This window comes from Archocentrus centrarchus, chromosome 20 (genome assembly GCF_007364275.1).
Source record: "Archocentrus centrarchus isolate MPI-CPG fArcCen1 chromosome 20, fArcCen1, whole genome shotgun sequence".
Lineage (NCBI taxonomy): Eukaryota > Metazoa > Chordata > Actinopteri > Cichliformes > Cichlidae > Archocentrus > Archocentrus centrarchus.
Window position 1 is genome coordinate 28,800,196 of NC_044365.1, and position 19,780 is coordinate 28,819,975.

Below are 19,780 nucleotides of genomic sequence, written 5' to 3' on the forward strand. Positions count from 1 at the left end.
ACATGCTTGCATGTGAACTGTTTTAGTTTGGGATATCAAATGTCTTTCCCAAACCCTTTCCAAGACATCTGGGGGCTCTCATACTGTCCCACACACACACCTACACCTACCTATCTCTTAATAAAGCAAAACACATGCAAAGGAAGGAAATTTGCATGTAAACATCCACCTTTGACATCATGCCCTCGGCATCAACTACTTCATCTGCATTCTTTGTTGTGTCTTTTCTCTGGCAGTGTGGTTCAGAGCTGTAATGTACTGCTGATCTCTTAATGTCCCACACCTTCATGCCTCAGTTTATTATTGAAGTCGCTTATTTCAATAGAAGTCTTAACCCTAACTGCAACCCAGCCTACAAACCCAGAGAGCAGTACTGTGCAAAAGTCTAAAATAACCTATCATTTTCTTTACATTTTGCTAGGAAATAGGTGCAGGAATTTACTGAAATGTGCAAGCATATTTTAAAAGCAAAACAGTGTTTGTGTAATTCTAATAGGCTTGAAAGTCAATATTTGATATGATCATCTTTATTTTTCAGCACAGCCTGAAGTCTCCGAGGCAGCTTTCTTGGAATTTCTTTAAGCAGTCTTCAGGAACAGTTCTCCAGGCTTCTTGAAGGACATTCAAAGCTCTTCTTTGGATGTTAGCTGCCTGTTGTTCTGTCCTCTGTCAACATGATCTCACACTGCTTCAGTAATGTTGAGGTCCGGGCTCTGAGGAGGCCAATCCATGACTGACGGTGTTCCACTTTGTGTTTTTCTAGCCAGGGATGCTTTAACTGTATTGGCAGTGTGTTTGAGATCATTGTCATGCTGAAAAATGAAATTGTTGCCAATCAGATGCTTTCCAGATGGTATTTCATGGTGAATCAAAATCTGTCTGTACTGTTCTGTGTCCATAATTCCATCAATTTTGACAAAATCTCCAACAGAGCTGCCTGAAATACCCCAAACCATGACGGAGTCTCCACTGTGTTTTACAGATGGCAATTGGATTACTACAATTCATTAAATGTTGAAGTGAGCAAAGCACTAATCTCACTATTGCAGCTGGATCAAAATGCTGCTGCTTGACTCCTGGCAGGTACGTGGAGGCACAGTCACATTTCGCCCATTCTTAAATTGTTACACTGGCTTCCTGTGAAGTACAAGATCAATTTTAAGCTATTGTTGCTCACAAACAAAGGCTTGCATGGACTCACACCAAGTTATCTATCAGATCTTTTACAGTCCTGTGTCCCATGCTGCTCACTTCTTATAGGTTTTTTTTTTTTTTAAAGTGGTCTTTCAAAGTTTTTCTTTGGACAATGGCTGCTAGAAGATGCTGATCCATTGATCGGGCGCTTCTAGTTATTCCAAAATTCCCGATTGGCTTTTTAATCACAGCTCTGAAACTCTGGAATTGTCTCCCTCCTCAGATTAGGTCATCTTCCTCACCAACAGTCTTCAGATCCCAATGAAAATGTACCCCTTCAGATTACTTTCAGATTATTGTGTCATTTTCCCCAGTGTACCTCTTTTACTATTATTATTTACTTTTTATTATTATTTCCTATTACCATTTTATTACCTTATTTTTTAATTTATTAAATCATTATTATTGTTTTTTATTGTTCTTAAATCATTTGTATTGTTTCTTTAATTTTACTTGCTGTGTAGCACTTTGGTCAATGTCTGTTGTGCTTAATGTGCTAGATAAATAAACTGACTTGACGGTGATTTGAACCAAAAATTTCTAATTTCATCTTAGGTCCCGTGTCGGGTCTTTGCTGGATATATTTTCCCCATTTCTTAAGGACATGACTGTCCTCCACGTCTCCAGTTTGCTCAGTTTTTTTAAGGACACACCGCACACCATGCTGAAACATGCAACATTTTCAGCTAAAAGTTCTTTGGGATTCACCTTGTTTGTGCAAAAATACAATTTTATGCCTGTTAAGAGTGTGTTATTTTGACATTTTTCACAGATTAAACTAAAACAAACAAAACAAATGATGTGTTTTTGTGACAGGCTGTTAGTAACAAAGTGCCTGAAGATACAATTTAAATTGCCTCTTTGCTAAGTGGTCTGTTATGTGTAGACACAACTCCCTTCACTTAGGTGCCTCTTCTCTGCTTGAATGATTCATATATCAGTGTCAGGTATATCAGTCAAAATTGGCTGGCTAAAGACTTTTGCAAAGTTCTATTTTTCTGTAAGTTTGCTGTTGCTGTTACACTTTTTAATGTTGATCATAATAAAGGGCACAGGGGTGCATTCACATTCGTACATCAATAACAATCCAATAGAAATTATGCTGTTAAAATGACACTGGCACCATTAATTTCCCATTCTGGCTGAGAAGTTTCTATTCGGTGTTGATGGGGTAACTATTAGACTTATTCTATCATTACATTCACTGTAGCAATGTACCTCTTTCAGAAATGTTTTAAGAAAAAGAAATGCTAAACAATAAAATTAATGACGCCTGCATCCCATTTATCTGCTTGGGATTCAGCGTCCTGGTATTGTGCGTGCTGGCTGTCAGCCTGTAATGAATATCTGGGACAGAATCTCTGCTTTAAAGTAGGGCTACGGTATGTCTGATATTACACTGTTTAATGTTGTTCAGTGGTGAACCCACAGGAAAATATCCCTGTTTGCTTAAATATATATTTTTTAAGTACTGAGGGATTTGAAAAAAACGCCCTCATCGGTCGTTTCTGCAGGCGCGTTTTACGAACAATATTTACGTTTTAAACTGAAATTAAGACGAAAGTGCGCGTGAATAACGTGTTCAGGTTTCTCCGGCAAATCCTGAAAAAATATGGATTTCCTCAGAAAACAATAAATAAATAAATTATCCTTTATATATATATATATGTGTGTGTGTGTGTGTGTGTGTGTATATATATATATATATATATATATAATATATATATATATACATACACGGATACTTTGGAATGCCGACTGGAACAGCCTGTGATTGAACCATCAACTTTCAGATTAATAGATTATTATTCTACCTCCTGAGCTACTGCAATATTACCCACGGACACGACCACGTGTCACACGAAGCCACAGGTAGGAGCGCTCATTTTGGAAACGCTCATATAGGTCTTATTTCAGGACCTTCAGAAACGACTGATACTGATTGGAGGACATGTTATGACATGAAACGCCTACACTTCTCTCTTATTATCCTAAAGAACTTTGTTCAGCCATAAGTCACATTTTTTGAATAACAGAAATAAAAATAGTTGGCAAGATGTGTTTCAGTGACTGACGGGGATCACACAACACCAAAGAGCTGACTGGCTGGCCTTGACCTCTTGTTGCCCATACTGCTGGCATGCTCCCAGCACAGGGAGAAAATATATTCCTAAATTTCTTTTTTTATATATATATATATATATATAAAGACCTAAGTAAAGCAACTTCAAACTGAAAACAGCTATTAGGTGCTGTTAGCAACCATTGTAATTGTAATTGTGACAACATAATGCACTGATAATTGAAGAGCTCCAGGGGGGGAAAGTTGCTTATTAAATACAGCCTGGTTACTGATTAACTGGACTAAAAATCAGATGGTAGCGTCTTCAGATTGCTCTGCTGTTTTGCTCCCCACAGCAGTGGATACACGGCAACGGAATTACTAAACTTGGAATAGTTTCGTTGGATTTTACAAGGGGCAACTTGATATTCTCTGATAACAGAGCCAGTGTTGCAATGAAGTCCATGTCCAAGGTAAATGAACTCTTTCTACATCAGATATAACATCCAGTGGTCTATCCCAGGCGATTTAGGCAGTCATTTTTGGGGAACATGACACAAATATGACTTTATAACAACATTCATTATCTAGCTTATATGTGTTTAATTATATGGTTTAGCTTTTCTCCAAGAAAAACGTTTTCAAAAGTGGCAACTTTGACCTTGACTTAACCTTTTATTGTCTTTTCTTTCTTTTGAATCGTACTGCGTCTTCATTCAGAACCACAGTAAAATGAGCAAAGCTAACATCGGCTAAGCAGCCTCAGCTATGGAAGAAGCTCCACACTCCTCAAGTTATGGTCAAAAAGAGGAAAAAAAAGAGGAAAAACACTTAAAGTAGCTTCAAGTTTCCCTGAGGACATAACCAGAGTTCGTGCACTCTAACCAAAACTTTTTTGTTGCTGTAATTTAAGCGGCTAAACGTGGCTTCACATGCTAACCTTGGTTCTTATTTATAAATTAGCCGCTGTTCGCTAAAGTGCTTTTTTTGTTGTTGTTAAAGTGCTTTAACTTTATTGAAATACTTCTGAATACATATAAATTATGAATAACTGTTAAAAAACAAAAAATCTGGACACAACAGGCTGTTAAAGCTGACCCCATGGCACTTAAACCCGTCCCTTCTCAGGGGGGGGGGGGGGGGGCTCATAGTGGGGAGATACAGCCAACCGCGAGCAGCAGCGCCGGAGGCGGGGCTGAGCGGGCGGCCCTGGGGTGAGCGCGCTCGGGGGTGGAGGGGGGGATACAAACACCAAGGCTGCGGAGGCTCGCGTGTCAGTTGAAGCTCAGACGAGCTTGGAGGGACGCTATCCCCCACTCAACAACTGGTAACTGCTGATCTCCTTTATTCTGCTCCGTGCAGCTGGGAACTTCTAATTCTCCTCATCCCTTTTTTTCCCCCTTTTCTTCTATCTTTCAGATAAGACTTTCAACTTCAACGGTACGCCCGCGACGTTGCGAACATGTCCCAGCAGCAGCAGGCAGTGAACGGGGTCCAGCACCGGGGCAGGGTGCTGACTTTGGACAGCATGAACCCCAACGTGAAGCGGGTCGAGTACGCGGTCCGCGGTCCCATCGTCCAGCGGGCGGTGCAGATAGAGAAGGAGCTGAAGGAGGTAAAAGTGAAACCCGCGGCGGTGCAGTTAGCGCTCACGCCTCGGTGCGCGAAAAGTCTGGATGAAGCAGGAGAGAGAAGATTGAAGCTTGGAATAAGTTAGAAGTTAAAGTGTGACGCTCAGGAGGGAATGGCTTAAAAGAACGGCTTATCAACTGAAGCAATGTGCTCTCATCATTTTCTGCAAAACAGCGCGAGCCTTAACGTGTTTTTGAAGTGTTACATCATATTCCATGTTGTGTTATTGCTAAGGGGAGAAAGTTGTGAAATCAACGCGGTGTGTGTAGTTTAACTGTATCAGCTGTACCCAGCAGTCACATACACCTATTGGAAATACCCCTTTTATAAAATAAACAAACAAAAAAAAGACACTGAAAATATATTAAGATTGCCTCATAATAAATTTTGGCACACAGTAAGCAAAACGTGACATTTCTAGGCTCAGAGAATGGAAGCGGACATAGAGGAAGGTCACCATTTAAAGTCTTTAACTATGCCAGTGTGAGGTTGTTATGTTCTGCTCGTATTACATATTCACAGGGTAATATTGATTTACCGTGCTTCCCTTAGGAAGGACCAGTAGGCTGAACAAGGCTGTCTTTTGAAAGCTGTAATGTAACCCTCGGCTCTGGCAGTTATGTCCTCTTCACAAGACACGTGACGAGCCTGCGGGGACAGTTCTGGCCTTCTTTCAGTACACTTTGAGCTCATCTTGCTTGAGGTGGCCAAAGGATCCAAAGGATGTGTATATTCCGAATGGTTCTTACGTAAGATGAGAGGGGTGCACTCTGTCCTCTTTTGTCTCTCTGGGTTTACCCGCCTCCCTCCTGCACGCGGGGGAGAGGTTTCATGGACTGAGCTGCAGCTGCGACGCCCAGCAGCCTCGGAGGGCCTTTCTCTGCAAGGAGCCTCGTAACAAGCAGCCCCAGTTCTGGTGAAAAGTGACTCTGCTTTTGGCCGTCAAACTGTTTTTTTTCTTTGCTCACAGAGGGCCAAAGCATACTGAATGCTTAATGTTTGACTGAAATCACACACAAGTCATTTTAAAGCAATGCTATAAATGAGCGTTTAGGAAAGTGACAGGTTGTATTTGACAGGGCACATTCAGAGTTCAGTAGAGGGAGTCGTTTTTTGATCAAACTGCTTTGTATAATTCAGCATGAGATGCCTTTAAGTGTGTATTTTTTCCAAGAAACTCAGCGATTTACTAAAAATCAAACACTCAGTTTCCTCTTTCTCCTTTATGTTCATGTGTTAAGCAGATCCACTCCCTGAATTGCTGATGTGAGTCATATGAAATTTGAAATCCTGCAATCCCCCCCCCGAGAAGTCAGGATATAGTTGTCTAGTCATCTATTGGTGAACTTCCTGTCAAATCTTCACTGGAACATTTTTAATGGCAACTCAGCAGATTTTATATAATGTTTGCGTCTTTTTGTGCCCACCCACGCTGGTGTGGTGATGACCCTTATAATCTTTACCCAAACATCTGGCATGACAGTGCCTGCCCTGTTAATTCAGGTTTGATCTCAGCTGCTGGCAATTTCCTGTCGTAACAAAAGGGTGACAATAGAGCAGTAGAACAGGAGAAAAAAAGGAGCCCAGCTATTACTGTAAACACTCTTTAATGGTTTTCTTTTTGTGAATTGAGTGATAAAACCACCACGATTAGAGCAGCAGTGATTATTTTTCCAGTTATTCTAGCACAGCTGAACATAAAGGACAAGAGCCCAAATGACAGCTGTTATGAGTGAAACGCACATTCGTGATGGTTGTCAGGCCTGGTGACCCACAGGCTTTCTTGGCCCCCATTTGCAGGTCTGGTCTGTGTAATGAGCGCCTGGTGTTGTCCGAGCAGGAGAACGAAGCGGTGAGCCGGGGAACCAACTGGCTCCTATTCTAACCCGGAGAACAGCAGCTTCTTTGTTGCTTGAAAATAAGGGCTAAAAAAGGAAACGTGCCACATCCCGTTACTTAGATTTCAATCAAGCTCTTATCTGACCAAATGCTAACTCAAAGCACCTTGGAGAGCTTGCGCTTGATATCATTCAAGAGCACAAAAATGAATAATATTGTCCTCAGTCCAAAGGAAAACGCTCCATGTGCCCTAAAGGCGGTTTGCTTGTTTGAATCATGACAAGAATCATGTAAACACCACATTTTTTGTTGTGTGGTTTGTAGTTGTCTAACCCACAGGAGAACTGAGACTACAGGACAAAGCAAGATAAGGATAACTGGCTGGCCTGAACAGTAATAATACATATATTACCATAATATAGAACACTTACGTTCAGTATGGGCAATGTTATGAAGTAGGTAAGAGCCAAAATGCATGTTTGGGTGAAAGTTTTACCAGCATCCAGTTTCTTCTGTAGCTTTTTTGGCAGTCTAATGAAAAGAGGCATTTTCTGATGACCACAAAAACAATGCCCAGTGTTTTTCTCTGGCTTGAAATGGGGCCTTTTGGTCCTTTAGTTTGCTTGCAGTTAGCAGAACGAGTCTGTACTGTCTTAATTACCTTAAAAAGCCGGTTAAAATATTCAACCCTGATGCTTTTCCTTTGTTGGAAGTCCAAAATCTCATTGGAGTGAGAAAAAAAAAAAATTACATGTAGGAAAAACCCTGCAGAACTCATCTGAGGCAGGTTTCAGAATAGACAGAGGTTGCAGCCCTACAGAAGACAAAACAGGTTCCCAAGATTTTTGTGTGTGTGTGAGAACTAGCAAGAACCGACTGAATCAGAACAGCATGTCCTGACTTTCAGAACCACCAGGAATGTGGAGGACATAAACAGAGCGCAGCAAGCTCCAGCTTCTGGTTCTGTTTTTTTTACATTCTGTCTGGGGTTTTTTAATTACCAGGCAATAAAACATTGTCAGTGTCCTTGTCAGAAGTGGTAGTTAAAGGCCAGATGTGGATGTATTTGGTTAGGTTAAACGGCTGCTTGGTGGTGCAGGGTTACTGTCGCCTCACGAGAAGTACATTCCTGGGCTGAGCCTCCTGGTAAGCCAGAGACTTTGTATGTGTTGCACCTTCTCCCTTACCCCTTTTCCACCGCTAGGGTTCCAGTGCCAGTGCCAGTGCCCATGCTGTTCCAAAAGAACCAGCGAAAAGCTTAGGAACGGGCCCGCCATTTCCACCGCGCTTGCGAACCGCTCCTTGAGGGTCCTTGTCTGGACACGGAAGCCGAAGAACGCAAACGTGGGAGAACACCCTCCCCTTTCTTGTGCTGCAAATACGTTTTACGGTCCAAACCAAACTACTGCAAGCATCTGTGTGCAGCACAGAGTTAAACACAGACAGAAAATATGAGCAAGACGACAAGTACGCACTTTGCATCCTTTTAGCTGTGATATAACTGATACAAAGCAGCAAGTTCAGCCTTAAGACCCAACCTAATTCACAGCCGTGAAATCACTTCGCTTTTCTCATGTAATCAGAGGTGGCAAAAGTACTGACATTCTGTACTAAGTAGAAGTACAAGTACTTGTGTTAAAAAATACTTTGGTAAAAGTCGAAGTACTGGTTCAACTTCTTTACTTAAGTAAAAGTAAAAAAGTACAGGCTCTGAAATTTACTCAAAGTAAGAAAGTAAAAGTAGCTCTTTGGAGGACGTTTCTACCTGCGATTTTGTGTAAAGCTAACTGAACCTTATTATATATTATTGTAATAATATAAATAATACATGAGAACACAAACGTTATTCCAATCTAAATTTGAATTCTAATGAATGGACTCAGCTTGAATCACAAACTGTGAAAGGGAATTTAAGCACAGCTTTATTCTCTGTGTCCTCCATAGTAGAGGGTGACTGTGCCTCCACCTAAACACCACATGAGGATACTCAGGGGTTACAGTGGGATTCAGAAGGTGGAGGAATCCTAGATCAGCTGTAGTGGCTCTGCATGGGGAGAAGAATCACAGCTTTCTATTGTGAGCTGCAGTAAATGATGTTGTGTGCAGGCTGTGATCAGCTGAACTGCTGCTGCTGCTGCTCTGAGGTTTACTGCTCTGTGTGGATGAACTGAACTCACAAAGATGTAACCCAGTATTTCACAGCTATCTGAGCTGATCTCCATCCCTACACTGACAGCATACAGGCTGTAGAAATGTTGGATTCAGTGAATGAATCTCAGCATCAGCAGCTTTGATTCAAACTCATCTCTGCTGCACTGATGTAACCTGTAACTCTGACCATGAACACAAACACTGTGCTCCAGTCCAACACAGAGCTTTACTGTAAATACAGTACAAGATAACCTGTTTATTACGTACTAAACTGCAGTATTTTCATACAATCTTGAATACCACAAAGTCAGCATACTTCAGTTTATTTTCCAGTCCTTACCTTTAACTCTAACCTCTCTTCTTCCTCTCCTGTCCCCTTCCTCCATCTCTGAGTGGAACTTCTCTCTCTTTTCTCTCCCTGAAATACAGCAGCTCTTCTTTTAGCTAGCAGACACACTGTGTGACAAACTGCACACACTTGTGTGTTTGCTGATATTTGTTGAGCATTTAGAAACGTTGCATTACCTGCCACACGTTACTCCCTTCATGCTCGCTCCTCTTCAGTACCGCTAGCTAAGCTGTTTATGTCCCGCGAGCATAACTTACGGATTCGGTCCGGCCCGCTGTGACCCCTGATTATAGCGCTATAAATGAGACATTAATTATATGGGTTTGTGTATTTAATCCCTTTGTACCCGATAAGCCCCGATGATGGAGGATACGCCAGTACGATTGTCTGTTATATGTTAATATTCCGCCAATTAGGCTCAGATCGCTTGATGACTGACGGCGCACTGACCGGAAACGCAAACTTCTCCCTGACGTGTTAAAAAGTAACGAGTCTGTTTTGAAAATGTAAGAAGTAGAAAGTACCGATACTTGTGTAAAATGTAGGGAGTAAAAGTAAAAAGTACTCAGAAAAATAAATACTCAAGTAAAGTACAGATACCTAAAAAATCTACTTAAGTACAGTAACGAAGTATTAGTACTTCGTTACTTCCACCCTCTGCATGTAATACACATGTAATATGGTAGAAAAGTTTATGTTGAGACGGCAAAGTCACGCCCTTCTGCCGCTTTCGTACGCGTTCTTGGTTCCAGACCAGCTAGTTTGCGGGGCCCAAGTTTGACACCCGTTTTTGGCCGAGCACCGAGTGCGTTCCTACCCGGAAAAACCACTGAATGGTTCAAATACTGGCACTGGCACCGGAACCCCCCGTCGGTGGAAAAGCGGCTCCTGTGCCTGCATGGCTTCCTTCCACAGTCCAGTGACTGCTTCTAAGGTTAATGGATTGCTAAATTGGCTGTCAGTGTCAAATGAGTTGCATGTGCTTGTCTCTCATTGTTAACCCTGTGACAGTCTGGTGACCTGTCCAGGGTTCCCCCCCCACCTACCACCATTTGAGAGGTGGCGACAGAGCCTATCCCACCTCTCAAAAGGATACGCAGTTATGAAAAAGGATGGATGGATAAGAGAGGGCCTGACTCGACCCAAGTGTACCGCGTTCTCCTTTGAGTTAAGTGTGAATGTACTGTGTAGTTGTGTTTAAAATCACAGTGCAATGCACATTGAGCATTTTTCCATTTTTCTGCTGTATTTCAAACAGGTCCTCAGTGAAGGCTTAGTACAGTATCCATTTAGACCTTTATGACTGGCCCGGGCTGCGCAAAGTAACAGAGGACATCTGTTATCACATGTCCTCCTCTGATTAACAGCAAAGGGTGCAGCATGTTGTGGTCAAACAGGCGCCAGGCCAACGTTTGCATAATTCAATTTGGTCAAGGAGATGACGGGAAGGGCCCGTAAATAAAATGATGATGAACAGTGAGGAATGAAACAAAGAAGATTCAAGAGTGTCTTATAATTGGATTCAGCTTGCAATTTTCATTGAAACCCCAACATCAACAGCCTCGATTGACAGTTTGTGTGTCTGGTAGCTCCGGCAGTGGCATTGTGCTCTTCCAGGCCAGCACTTCTGCGTCACAGGCCAAACTAGGGTCTTTGTGCCAGAGCCTTTGTAAAACTAAAGGTTTCTAATGGTGAGAAGATGGTTGGAGGGTTTTCGGGGGACAAAAAGCTCTATGTGAGATGAATGCAAGTAGCTCTGATTTGAGAGATTAGCTCATCTGGCCTGGGAATGCCTTGGAATCCCCAGTAGCAAATGGAAAGGGTTGCTGGCAGAAGGACCTCTGGCATATCCTGTTAGGTCTGCTGCCACCACTAATCGATTTTTGATATGACGAAGATAATGAATAGACGGATGGATACACCAGGATCTTGTGTTACAGTCAAGTTCAGCATACCCAGAATATCATGTTCATTGTTTAGCTTTAATAACACTAATCAGGCTGAGTGGTCAAACAGCAGTGGTAAGCAGCCCCAGGTTATCTAGCTAGGAGTGGGTCCACATAAAGGGAGCGGAGTTGACATCAGATGACCAATGAAAAGAAGAGAAAACAAATGTGGGAAGATTATGTAACAATACAAGTGCCTTAAGAGCAAAGAAATGCTCGTTCTCTCTGCTATGAGCCTATAGCTCATATACATGCTTGTCAGAGAAAGCCCAGTGGTGGTTTGGCCAGTCTGTGAACAAGACCTTCCCTTGAACTCTTCTAGAAATGGTGATCCCGTTTTCATACAGACTTGATTAGTCAGCAGGTGGTGGTTTTATGTGTAAATGGCAAATGGATAGGTTCTTATTTTAGCGCTTCTCTACTCAAACACTCAAAGTGCTATATACAGCATGTTTTGTTCGCCCAAGCACTTTTTTCTACATCTCAGCGATTTCTAGCTACTGTCTCTGGAGCTTGAGAAAAGGGGGACTGGGCTATTGTTCATCTGCATAATCACATGCCGCCAAGGTGTGAAAGGAGGCGTGGGTCATTACAAGTTGGCTCCTTTCACACTTTGGCGCATGTGATTGTGCAGATGAACAATAGTGGGTCACGCCCACGGGGGTTTAAATACCTGGGTCTCTCCACCTTTTGGTTTGAGAACTGAAGGAGCCTTTCAAATGAGAGGTGAAACATCTTCAGGAAACAAAAAGAGGTCCAGGGGTCACATTGGCCCATCTCCGGATGTGTGTCAGTAATGATGTAATAACCATGTAAGCAATCAAAGGGAGAGAAAAAAGGGAAAGGGAAAAAGGAAGTCACCGTTGGCACTGAAGCTTCTGCTTTACCTTTGCTCACTTGCTCCTTTTTACATATCAAGACTTGTTTGCTGAGCATCCGTTCTTACTTTGCTCAACCCGTGTTGTAAATCTGATTCCAGTTATCTTTCTTTATTGTTTCAGGGAGTCAAGAAACCTTTCACAGAAGTCATCAAAGCCAACATAGGTGATGCACACGCCATGGGCCAGAAACCAATCACATTTCTCAGACAGGTTGGACCACTTTCTAGCCTCAAGTTATTTGAATGCCTGTGTTTCCTCAGAAGCAAGTACTCATAATTATGGAAGCATGTACAACTGTTCCTCAGTGACAAAAATCCCTAAACACCACATATGTACTAATGTTGAAACAGGGCATTCCTGCAGAAGAAACATTTAACACTTCCTTGTTAGTTTTGCCATTTAGACCATATGTTATAAAATTTGGGGTAGCATGGTGGTGCAGTGGTTAGCACTCATCTCCCAGCAAGAAGTTTCTCAGTTTAAACCTCCTATTTGAAGGTTGCATGTTCTCCTTGGGCCTACATGGGTTTCCCCCAGATACCCAAAAGCCATAAATCTACATCACATACACTTAAATAGAAGCTTAAGGGCGGCACTTCAGTGTTACAGTTTGAATGTGTCACAGTGGCCAGATTTGTTGGAGCTGTTGTGTTTTTTTGTCCTTTTCCTCTCAGGTCTTGGCTCTCTGTGCTTACCCAGCACTGCTGGAAGATACAAGTTTCCTGAGGACGCCAAGAAAAGAGCGCGGCGGATTCTTGAGGCCTGTGGAGGCCAAAGCATAGGTCAGATAACTCCCCCTCACTACACCAACCACATTTATGTCCCTGTCCTTCAGTACCTGCGTCACTAGCATCTAAGTCTATTTATCTGCTCATTAATAATTAATTTAGACAGTCTGCTGTCTGCCTAAACTGGTTGACTGAGTACATTCTGTGTTAAACAAAGTTCAACGTCATGTCATTAAGGGGCCTATAGTGCTAGCCAGGGAATTGAGTGCGTCCGTCAGGATGTGGCGCGCTACATTGAGAAAAGAGACGGTGGCATCCCCTCCAACCCCGACAACATCTACCTCTCCACTGGGGCCAGCGATGCCATTGTGGTATGTGCTGAATCACTTTGCTGATGTATGAGTGGTAACTGAGAACAAGCGCTTCAGTCAGTTTTTGTTAAATATATACTTAACTGTACTTTGTACATCTGTGCTTCTACTCCACCCACCAACCTTTGTCTATATCAATTTTATGCAACCCAATCATGCTACTGAATGACCTAAAATTACACTCAAGTACTGCACTAAAGCTCTTGAAGTATGAAAATGGTTTTTGCCCAAGATGTTTATATATGTAGACTGTATTCTTCTTTTAAATGTACATAAACAAGCTGACAATCCATACATACTCTCCATAATAACACCACTCCACTCTTTCCTTCTTTTCTCTTTACACCTTCCAATCCAAGACCATGTTGAAGTTGCTGGTGTGTGGTGAGGGTCGTGACCGAACAGGAGTGATGATCTCCATCCCCCAGTACCCCCTGTACTCAGCCGCCCTGGCAGACCTGGGTGCCGTGCAGATCAATTACTACCTGGAGGAGGACAGCTGTTGGAGTCTGAATGTCAAAGAGCTCAGGAGAGCACTCAATGCCGCGAGGGAGCACTGCAATCCTCGTGTCCTCTGCATCATCAACCCCGGAAACCCCACTGGTAGATCTGTTTGCAATTTGCCCGTGTGACGTTAAGGAGCTGCTGATGTTTTTGTAGTCTTGTTCTCGTGTGAACCAAAACCAAAGCGAGCTGACAACAATTTGACATTCAGTTCATTCTTTCTGCCCCGTGTGACAGGTCAGGTTCAGAGCAGGCAGTGCATTGAAGATGTGATCCGATTTGCTAAAGAGGAGCATCTCTTCTTGATGGCTGATGAAGTACGTTTATGACTTTATGTTCTGTGTCAAAAGACAAAAAATAATAAAATAAATATGACATGTTTTTGAAGCTCTTTTATCAGACATGCTTTAAAGATTTCCTTCACGATCACAGCGCTGCAACAGTTCTTTTGCTTTTTTTGCTGCATGAATTTCTTAGATATGAAAATAATGATGTGGTAGTAATGTTAATAAAGCCATGTTTTTTTAAGCTGATTTCTATTTGTAGGTCTACCAGGATAATGTGTATGCAGAGGGCTGTAAGTTTCACTCTTTTAAGAAAGTGTTGTTTGAGATGGGACCGGAGTACTCTAGCACAGTGGAAATGGCTTCCTTCCACTCCACCTCCAAATGCTACATGGGAGAGTGAGTATCACACACACACACACACACACACTAACGCAGATGTTTATTAGAAAAGTAGTGCACCGCAACAAAAACAAACAACCAAAAAATATGCCACAGGGCAGCATAAAATAATCCTTGGAGTAAGTACACCTTGTTAATGTATACAATACTTGCAGTAAGAGCAAACTTTATGTTCCCTGACTCTGTTTGCTTTTTAGGTGTGGGTTCCGTGGAGGGTACATGGAGATCATTAACGTGGACCCGGAAGTGAAGGCCCAACTCACAAAACTAGTGTCTGTGCGTCTGTGTCCACCCGTCCCTGGACAGGCTCTACTGGACCTCGTGGTGAATCCCCCACAGCCTGACGAACCCTCTTATGACACGTTCATGAAGGTCAGAATAACTCACACCCCGTTTCGTTCACATCCTGGTAGTGTTATGAGTGTAAGCAAACAGTATTAACTAATGTAAACACCGCCTCACATAAACTACACACACACACACACACACACAAAACCTGTGTTCGGTTTGCTGAAGCGCTCACATGGCACTCAGTCGGATCAGGTGCTGATAAATCTGAACATATTATTTTAGAGTTGTTTTGTTAAACATCTTCTGGATTCCTGTAATGATTACTCACTGTGGTCAGGTATTCAATAGAGTCTCAATTATAGACAAACAATGTGGCTAAACTACTAACACACACACATTAAGTATGCAAACTAATAACTTCCTCAGATGTTCCCTTTAAATACTTGTGACATTTACAGAATGATGAGGAAGATTTTGGGAACATTCTTTAAAAAAAACAAAACAAAATAAAACAACTCTTCAGTTCATCAATATTTGTTAATATTGAACCGTCCTGTTCAGGTCGTACGAAAGCGTCTCAACTGGTCAAAGCCCGACTTTCCTTCTTTTTCCATTATTTTCTATTGTTGTTGATTTAATCTAGTTGGACTTTCGGTTGCTGCCTTCTTGCATTACCTAACCCATGGGCTGTGGCATGGACTACTGCCCAGAGACTCACGTACATTTTTATTGTTCTCTCAATGACTGCAAGGCATCCAGGTTCATAGAGTGCAAAATGGCTTCATACTCTGGAATTGAGATTCACTTTTGGTGTTAGTGTCCAGTGTGTTTTTTTTTTTTTCAAAAAGTTACAATTTTTCCTCATCTGTCCACAGATTGTTGTCCAAAAGCTTTGTGGAATATCAAGGTTGTATTTTGAAAACTTGATACATGTTATTTTTGAAAAATTTTTTGGAAAGCAGTAGTTTCTTTCATGGTGTCCTTCCATTAACGTTTTATTTATTCACTGTGTTTCTTCTAGTGAGCATATGAACAAAGATTTTAGCACGGTGTTGAGATTTCTGCAGATTTTTTTATTACTATTTTGTTTTTTGAAACTATACACCTTGTGTTCTTGGTGTGTTCTGTGCAGTATAGCCTGTACTAAGGAGAGCGGCTACAGTCTTACACCCAGGTATCTGGGAAGGCCTTGTAGCCCTTTCCAGCTTGTGGCGTCTCTAATGTTTTAAACGTCATAATTGAGGCGAGGTTCAGATCAGTCTTTCCTGAGAGCAGACTTTCACTCACAGTTCATTTCCACTTCTGTGTGGAGTTTGCTCTCTTTGCGTTTGTGTGAGTTTTCTCCGAGTACTCTAGTTTCCTCCCACAGTCCAAAGACATACTCTTAGTGGTGTCAGGTTAATTTGTGATTTTAAATTGTCCATAGGTGCGAATGTGAGTGTGAATGGTTGTCTGTCTCTCTCTGTTAGCTCTGTGACAGGCTGGTGACCTGTCCAGGGTGTACCCTGCCTCTCATGGGGAGCGAAGGCTGGCCTGCACGGTCCAGTCCAACAGACAAGCTACTGTTACTCAGATTGCCAAAGAGGTTAATGCTGGTTCTGATAGAAAGGTGTCAGAAAATACAGTGTATCACAGTTTGTTGTGTATGGGAGACTGCAGACCCCATGCTGACCCCTGTCACCTGGCAAAAGCACCAACATTGCATCAGAACTAGACCACGGAACAATAGAAGAAGGTGGCCTGGATTTGAAGAATCACGTTTTCGTTTACATCACGTGAATGGTCAGGTGCGTGTGCGTTCTGGCACCAAAATGCACTATGGGAAGAAGGCAAGCTGGTGGAGGCAGTGTGATGATTTTGGGCGATGTTCTACTGGGAAACCTTGGGTCCTGCCATCCATGTGGATGTTACTTTGACACATACCACCTACCTAAGCATTGTTGCAGACCAGGTACACTCTGTCATGGAAACGGTATTCCCTGATGGCTGTGGCCTCTTTCACTAGAATAAAGCACCCTGTCACAAAGCAAAAATGGTTCAGGAATGGTTTGAGGTGTACAACAAGTTTGAGGTGTTGACTTGGCCTCCAAATTCCCCAGATCTGTGGGATGTGCTGGGCAAACAAATCCGATCCACAGAGGCCCCACCTCACAACTTAGAGGACTGTTTGATACCACAGCATAACGTCAGGGGTCTAGTGGAGTCCATGCCATGACAGGTCAGGGCTGTTTTGTCAGCAAACGGGGAAACCAACACAATATCAGGCAGGTGGTCAAAATGTTATGCTTGATCGTGTAAATGTTCGTAACAAGTAAACATACAAAAGCAGACCGGCACTATATTGTAGAATTCAATTATACTTCTGTATGCTTCTGTATATTAAGTTATACAGAAGCATTAATATTTTTGCGTTTTGTCAACTCTCAGGTTATAAATCAGAAACCTTTGACATACACTGACACTTATGAACGTTTAACAGGTAGATCCTACCTTTTATTGTCTGTATCACTGGGACTGTCCCAGTGATACACGCAGTGATACATGAACAGGGGCTGACATAGCAGCACTGTATTTCATTTATTTTCATGATTTTGACTCATGTAGCCCCTGACAGTTTTACTTTTTGCTTCCCCTCCAGGAGCGGACAGCAGTGCTAGATGCTCTGGCAGAGAAGGCGAGGCTAACAGAGCAGATCTTCAACACAGTAACTGGTATCACCTGTAACCCGGTCCAGGGGGCCATGTACACCTTCCCTCGGATCACTTTACCTCAGAAGGCTATTGATAAAGCCAAGGTCTGCTATGTACACACCCTGCATACATACTCTTGTGTGTAGACAACTATATGTATAAATAAGGCTTGTGTGTCTGCAGGAGTTAGGCCTGGTTCCAGACATGTTCTATTGTATGAGGTTGTTGGAGGAGGAGGGAATCTGCCTGGTACCAGGAAGTGGTTTTGGACAGAGAGAGGGAACCTACCACTTCAGGTCAGTATGGCTAAATTGACTCACTGGGTATGTTAAAGCTGTCAGTTTTTGCTTGGAAAGATTTCTAAGTGAGAGAAGTGACAGCGAAGTATTTGCGTGGCAGCTGTAATAAGAGCTGTTAGAATTCTCCAGCTACTAAGGAAAGTAGCTTCAGTGCTTCCTTTATTTTCCTTTAGCAAAGGAGACACTGGATCATCCTTAATGAAAGCAGAGGCAATGATGCCACAAAGTAATGCAGACTGTGTAAATATTAATTATCAGTGCATTTTCCATTTCATACCATAACCTGCTGATATATTTTGATTTTTTAAACCCAGCTAAACAACGAGCATCACACTGCTATAATAAAAACTGCTTCTTGTCTAGTTGTTGGCTTACATGAAAAATGTAGATTTATCTAAATCTAGATTATGAGCTTTATTAACTGATAAATGTGTATTCAAGGTTCTGTATAATTCAGGTTGCATTAGTAATGTCTGTTGTTTTTTTTTTTGGGGGGGGGGGGGGGGGGGGGGTTGCAGCATTTAAGGTTATCATTAATTAATTTTACTTCAGGTCAGCTGGGATAACTGCTGGATGGAAGTAATTTTACTTCCTAAAGAAGGAGTTGCAAAGGAGTGACACTCTCCAGCAGGCAAATATTTAAATAAAAATAAGATGTATCTCATTTTATTGGCTATGGAGCCGATTTACTAAGCGAGGCAAATTAGCTTGATGCCGCACTTGCAGGGTGATCTACTAACAGTGCACTAATTTACATACACAGCCAGTTCATTTCAATAATAACCAGCATTCTGTCATTTAAACCCCACAGACGTCCAGTGTGACTTTGTTAAGGAGTCTAGTTTAGGTGTGGTTGGATTTTCGATGCGCTTATCAAAAGTCCTTATCAATTCAGACTTTTCCTTGACATCATGATGTTTTCCATCAATGTCAAGGAAAAGGGGATAGGAGGTCATTTTAAGGGCTGCCCCCTGCTGTTCGCTTTAAAAGTTAAGCCATTTAAAAAAAATTTTTTTTCTTTTAGTCATTGAAATCTGTCAAGAACTTTGCACTTATACTAGGGCTGGGCTGCATATTGTTTGCATTTGTTCTCACTCACACCCTCTCCATATCCCCAAACCCAGAGCCACTCACTCACTCACTCACAAGTTCTCCTGTGATATGAACTGTTGAGTTTTCTTAGGACTGAATTGGAACGAAAGCATTGAAGAATCAACAGTGATGCTGGTGCTTCTTTGAATATGAACGTCTGTTTCTCCTCTGCCCTGTTCTCACATTGTTCATAATATTCTGCATCTAATTACACTTTAATTTGTGTTTTTTGCTTCCCAAATTTTTCCCAAGTGCTCTATTTGTCTTTCTTCAATCCCAAAGTTAAAGGAGGAGTTTAACTCCTCCCTTTCTTAAAAACACACGTCATGACTACTGGAAGAAAGTTCATGATTCTGCTCACTTTGTGGCTCATTTGTGGGTGCGGTGGCACATGGCCTTCTTACACACTGATAACTTAACTGAATTTCAGTTGTGCTTCACAGAGGCAGCTCACATTCATGAAGATCTGTACTTGAATGAGTGCACATCCACAGTACCTGTTCATCACAGTTAATATTTTAAACTTTTTGATTAAATATGGAAAAAGTTTAATGAGGGCTAGTTGATATCCACAAAACCATCTTGCTAATTTGAGGGTCAGTGGCGACACTTTGTTTATAGTTGCACAGCTTTAAATCAAAGTGTGCACTTATATAAAAACAAACTAGTCATAATAAAATACATTTTGTAAAACACAAAGAAGAGTCACTCACTGCACTTGTTTTTCTAATACTGCTAGATTAAGAATCTAACTTACAGTTTTACAGCACTTGCATTGATACCTTTTCCATGAATCTGAACCCACTCTCCTCTGTCTAGGATGACCATCCTACCTCCAACTGAAAAGCTGAAGGTGGTGCTGCAGAAGATCCGGGATTTCCATTTACACTTCACACAAGAGTTCTCTTAAGAGACGTCCTTCTCCCACGTCTCTAGAACCAACCAACAGTGCCAGTATCATAAAGTGCCTTTACACGAATGAGGCAGCAGCCCTGTTCACGTTCATATGTTCGCACAGTATATGAAGATGTCGTAAGTTTCACTAATGATGCACTTTCTTGAAGT

General features: G+C 42.0%; 1 protein-coding gene across 1 annotated transcript; it reads left to right on the forward strand.

Moving 5' to 3' along the window:
• The first annotated feature begins 4,477 nt into the window (after positions 1–4,477).
• On the forward strand, positions 4,478–19,625 carry si:ch211-217a12.1 (alanine aminotransferase 2-like). The gene is given in 13 exon segments (XM_030756187.1): positions 4,478–4,583; positions 4,676–4,871; positions 12,175–12,264; positions 12,729–12,765; positions 12,768–12,836; positions 13,020–13,153; positions 13,513–13,756; positions 13,895–13,974; positions 14,204–14,340; positions 14,541–14,715; positions 17,273–17,428; positions 17,508–17,620; positions 19,535–19,625. Coding segments are annotated over 12 exon segments (1,479 nt in total). The 5' UTR covers positions 4,478–4,583; positions 4,676–4,718.
• The last annotated feature ends 155 nt before the right edge of the window (positions 19,626–19,780 follow it).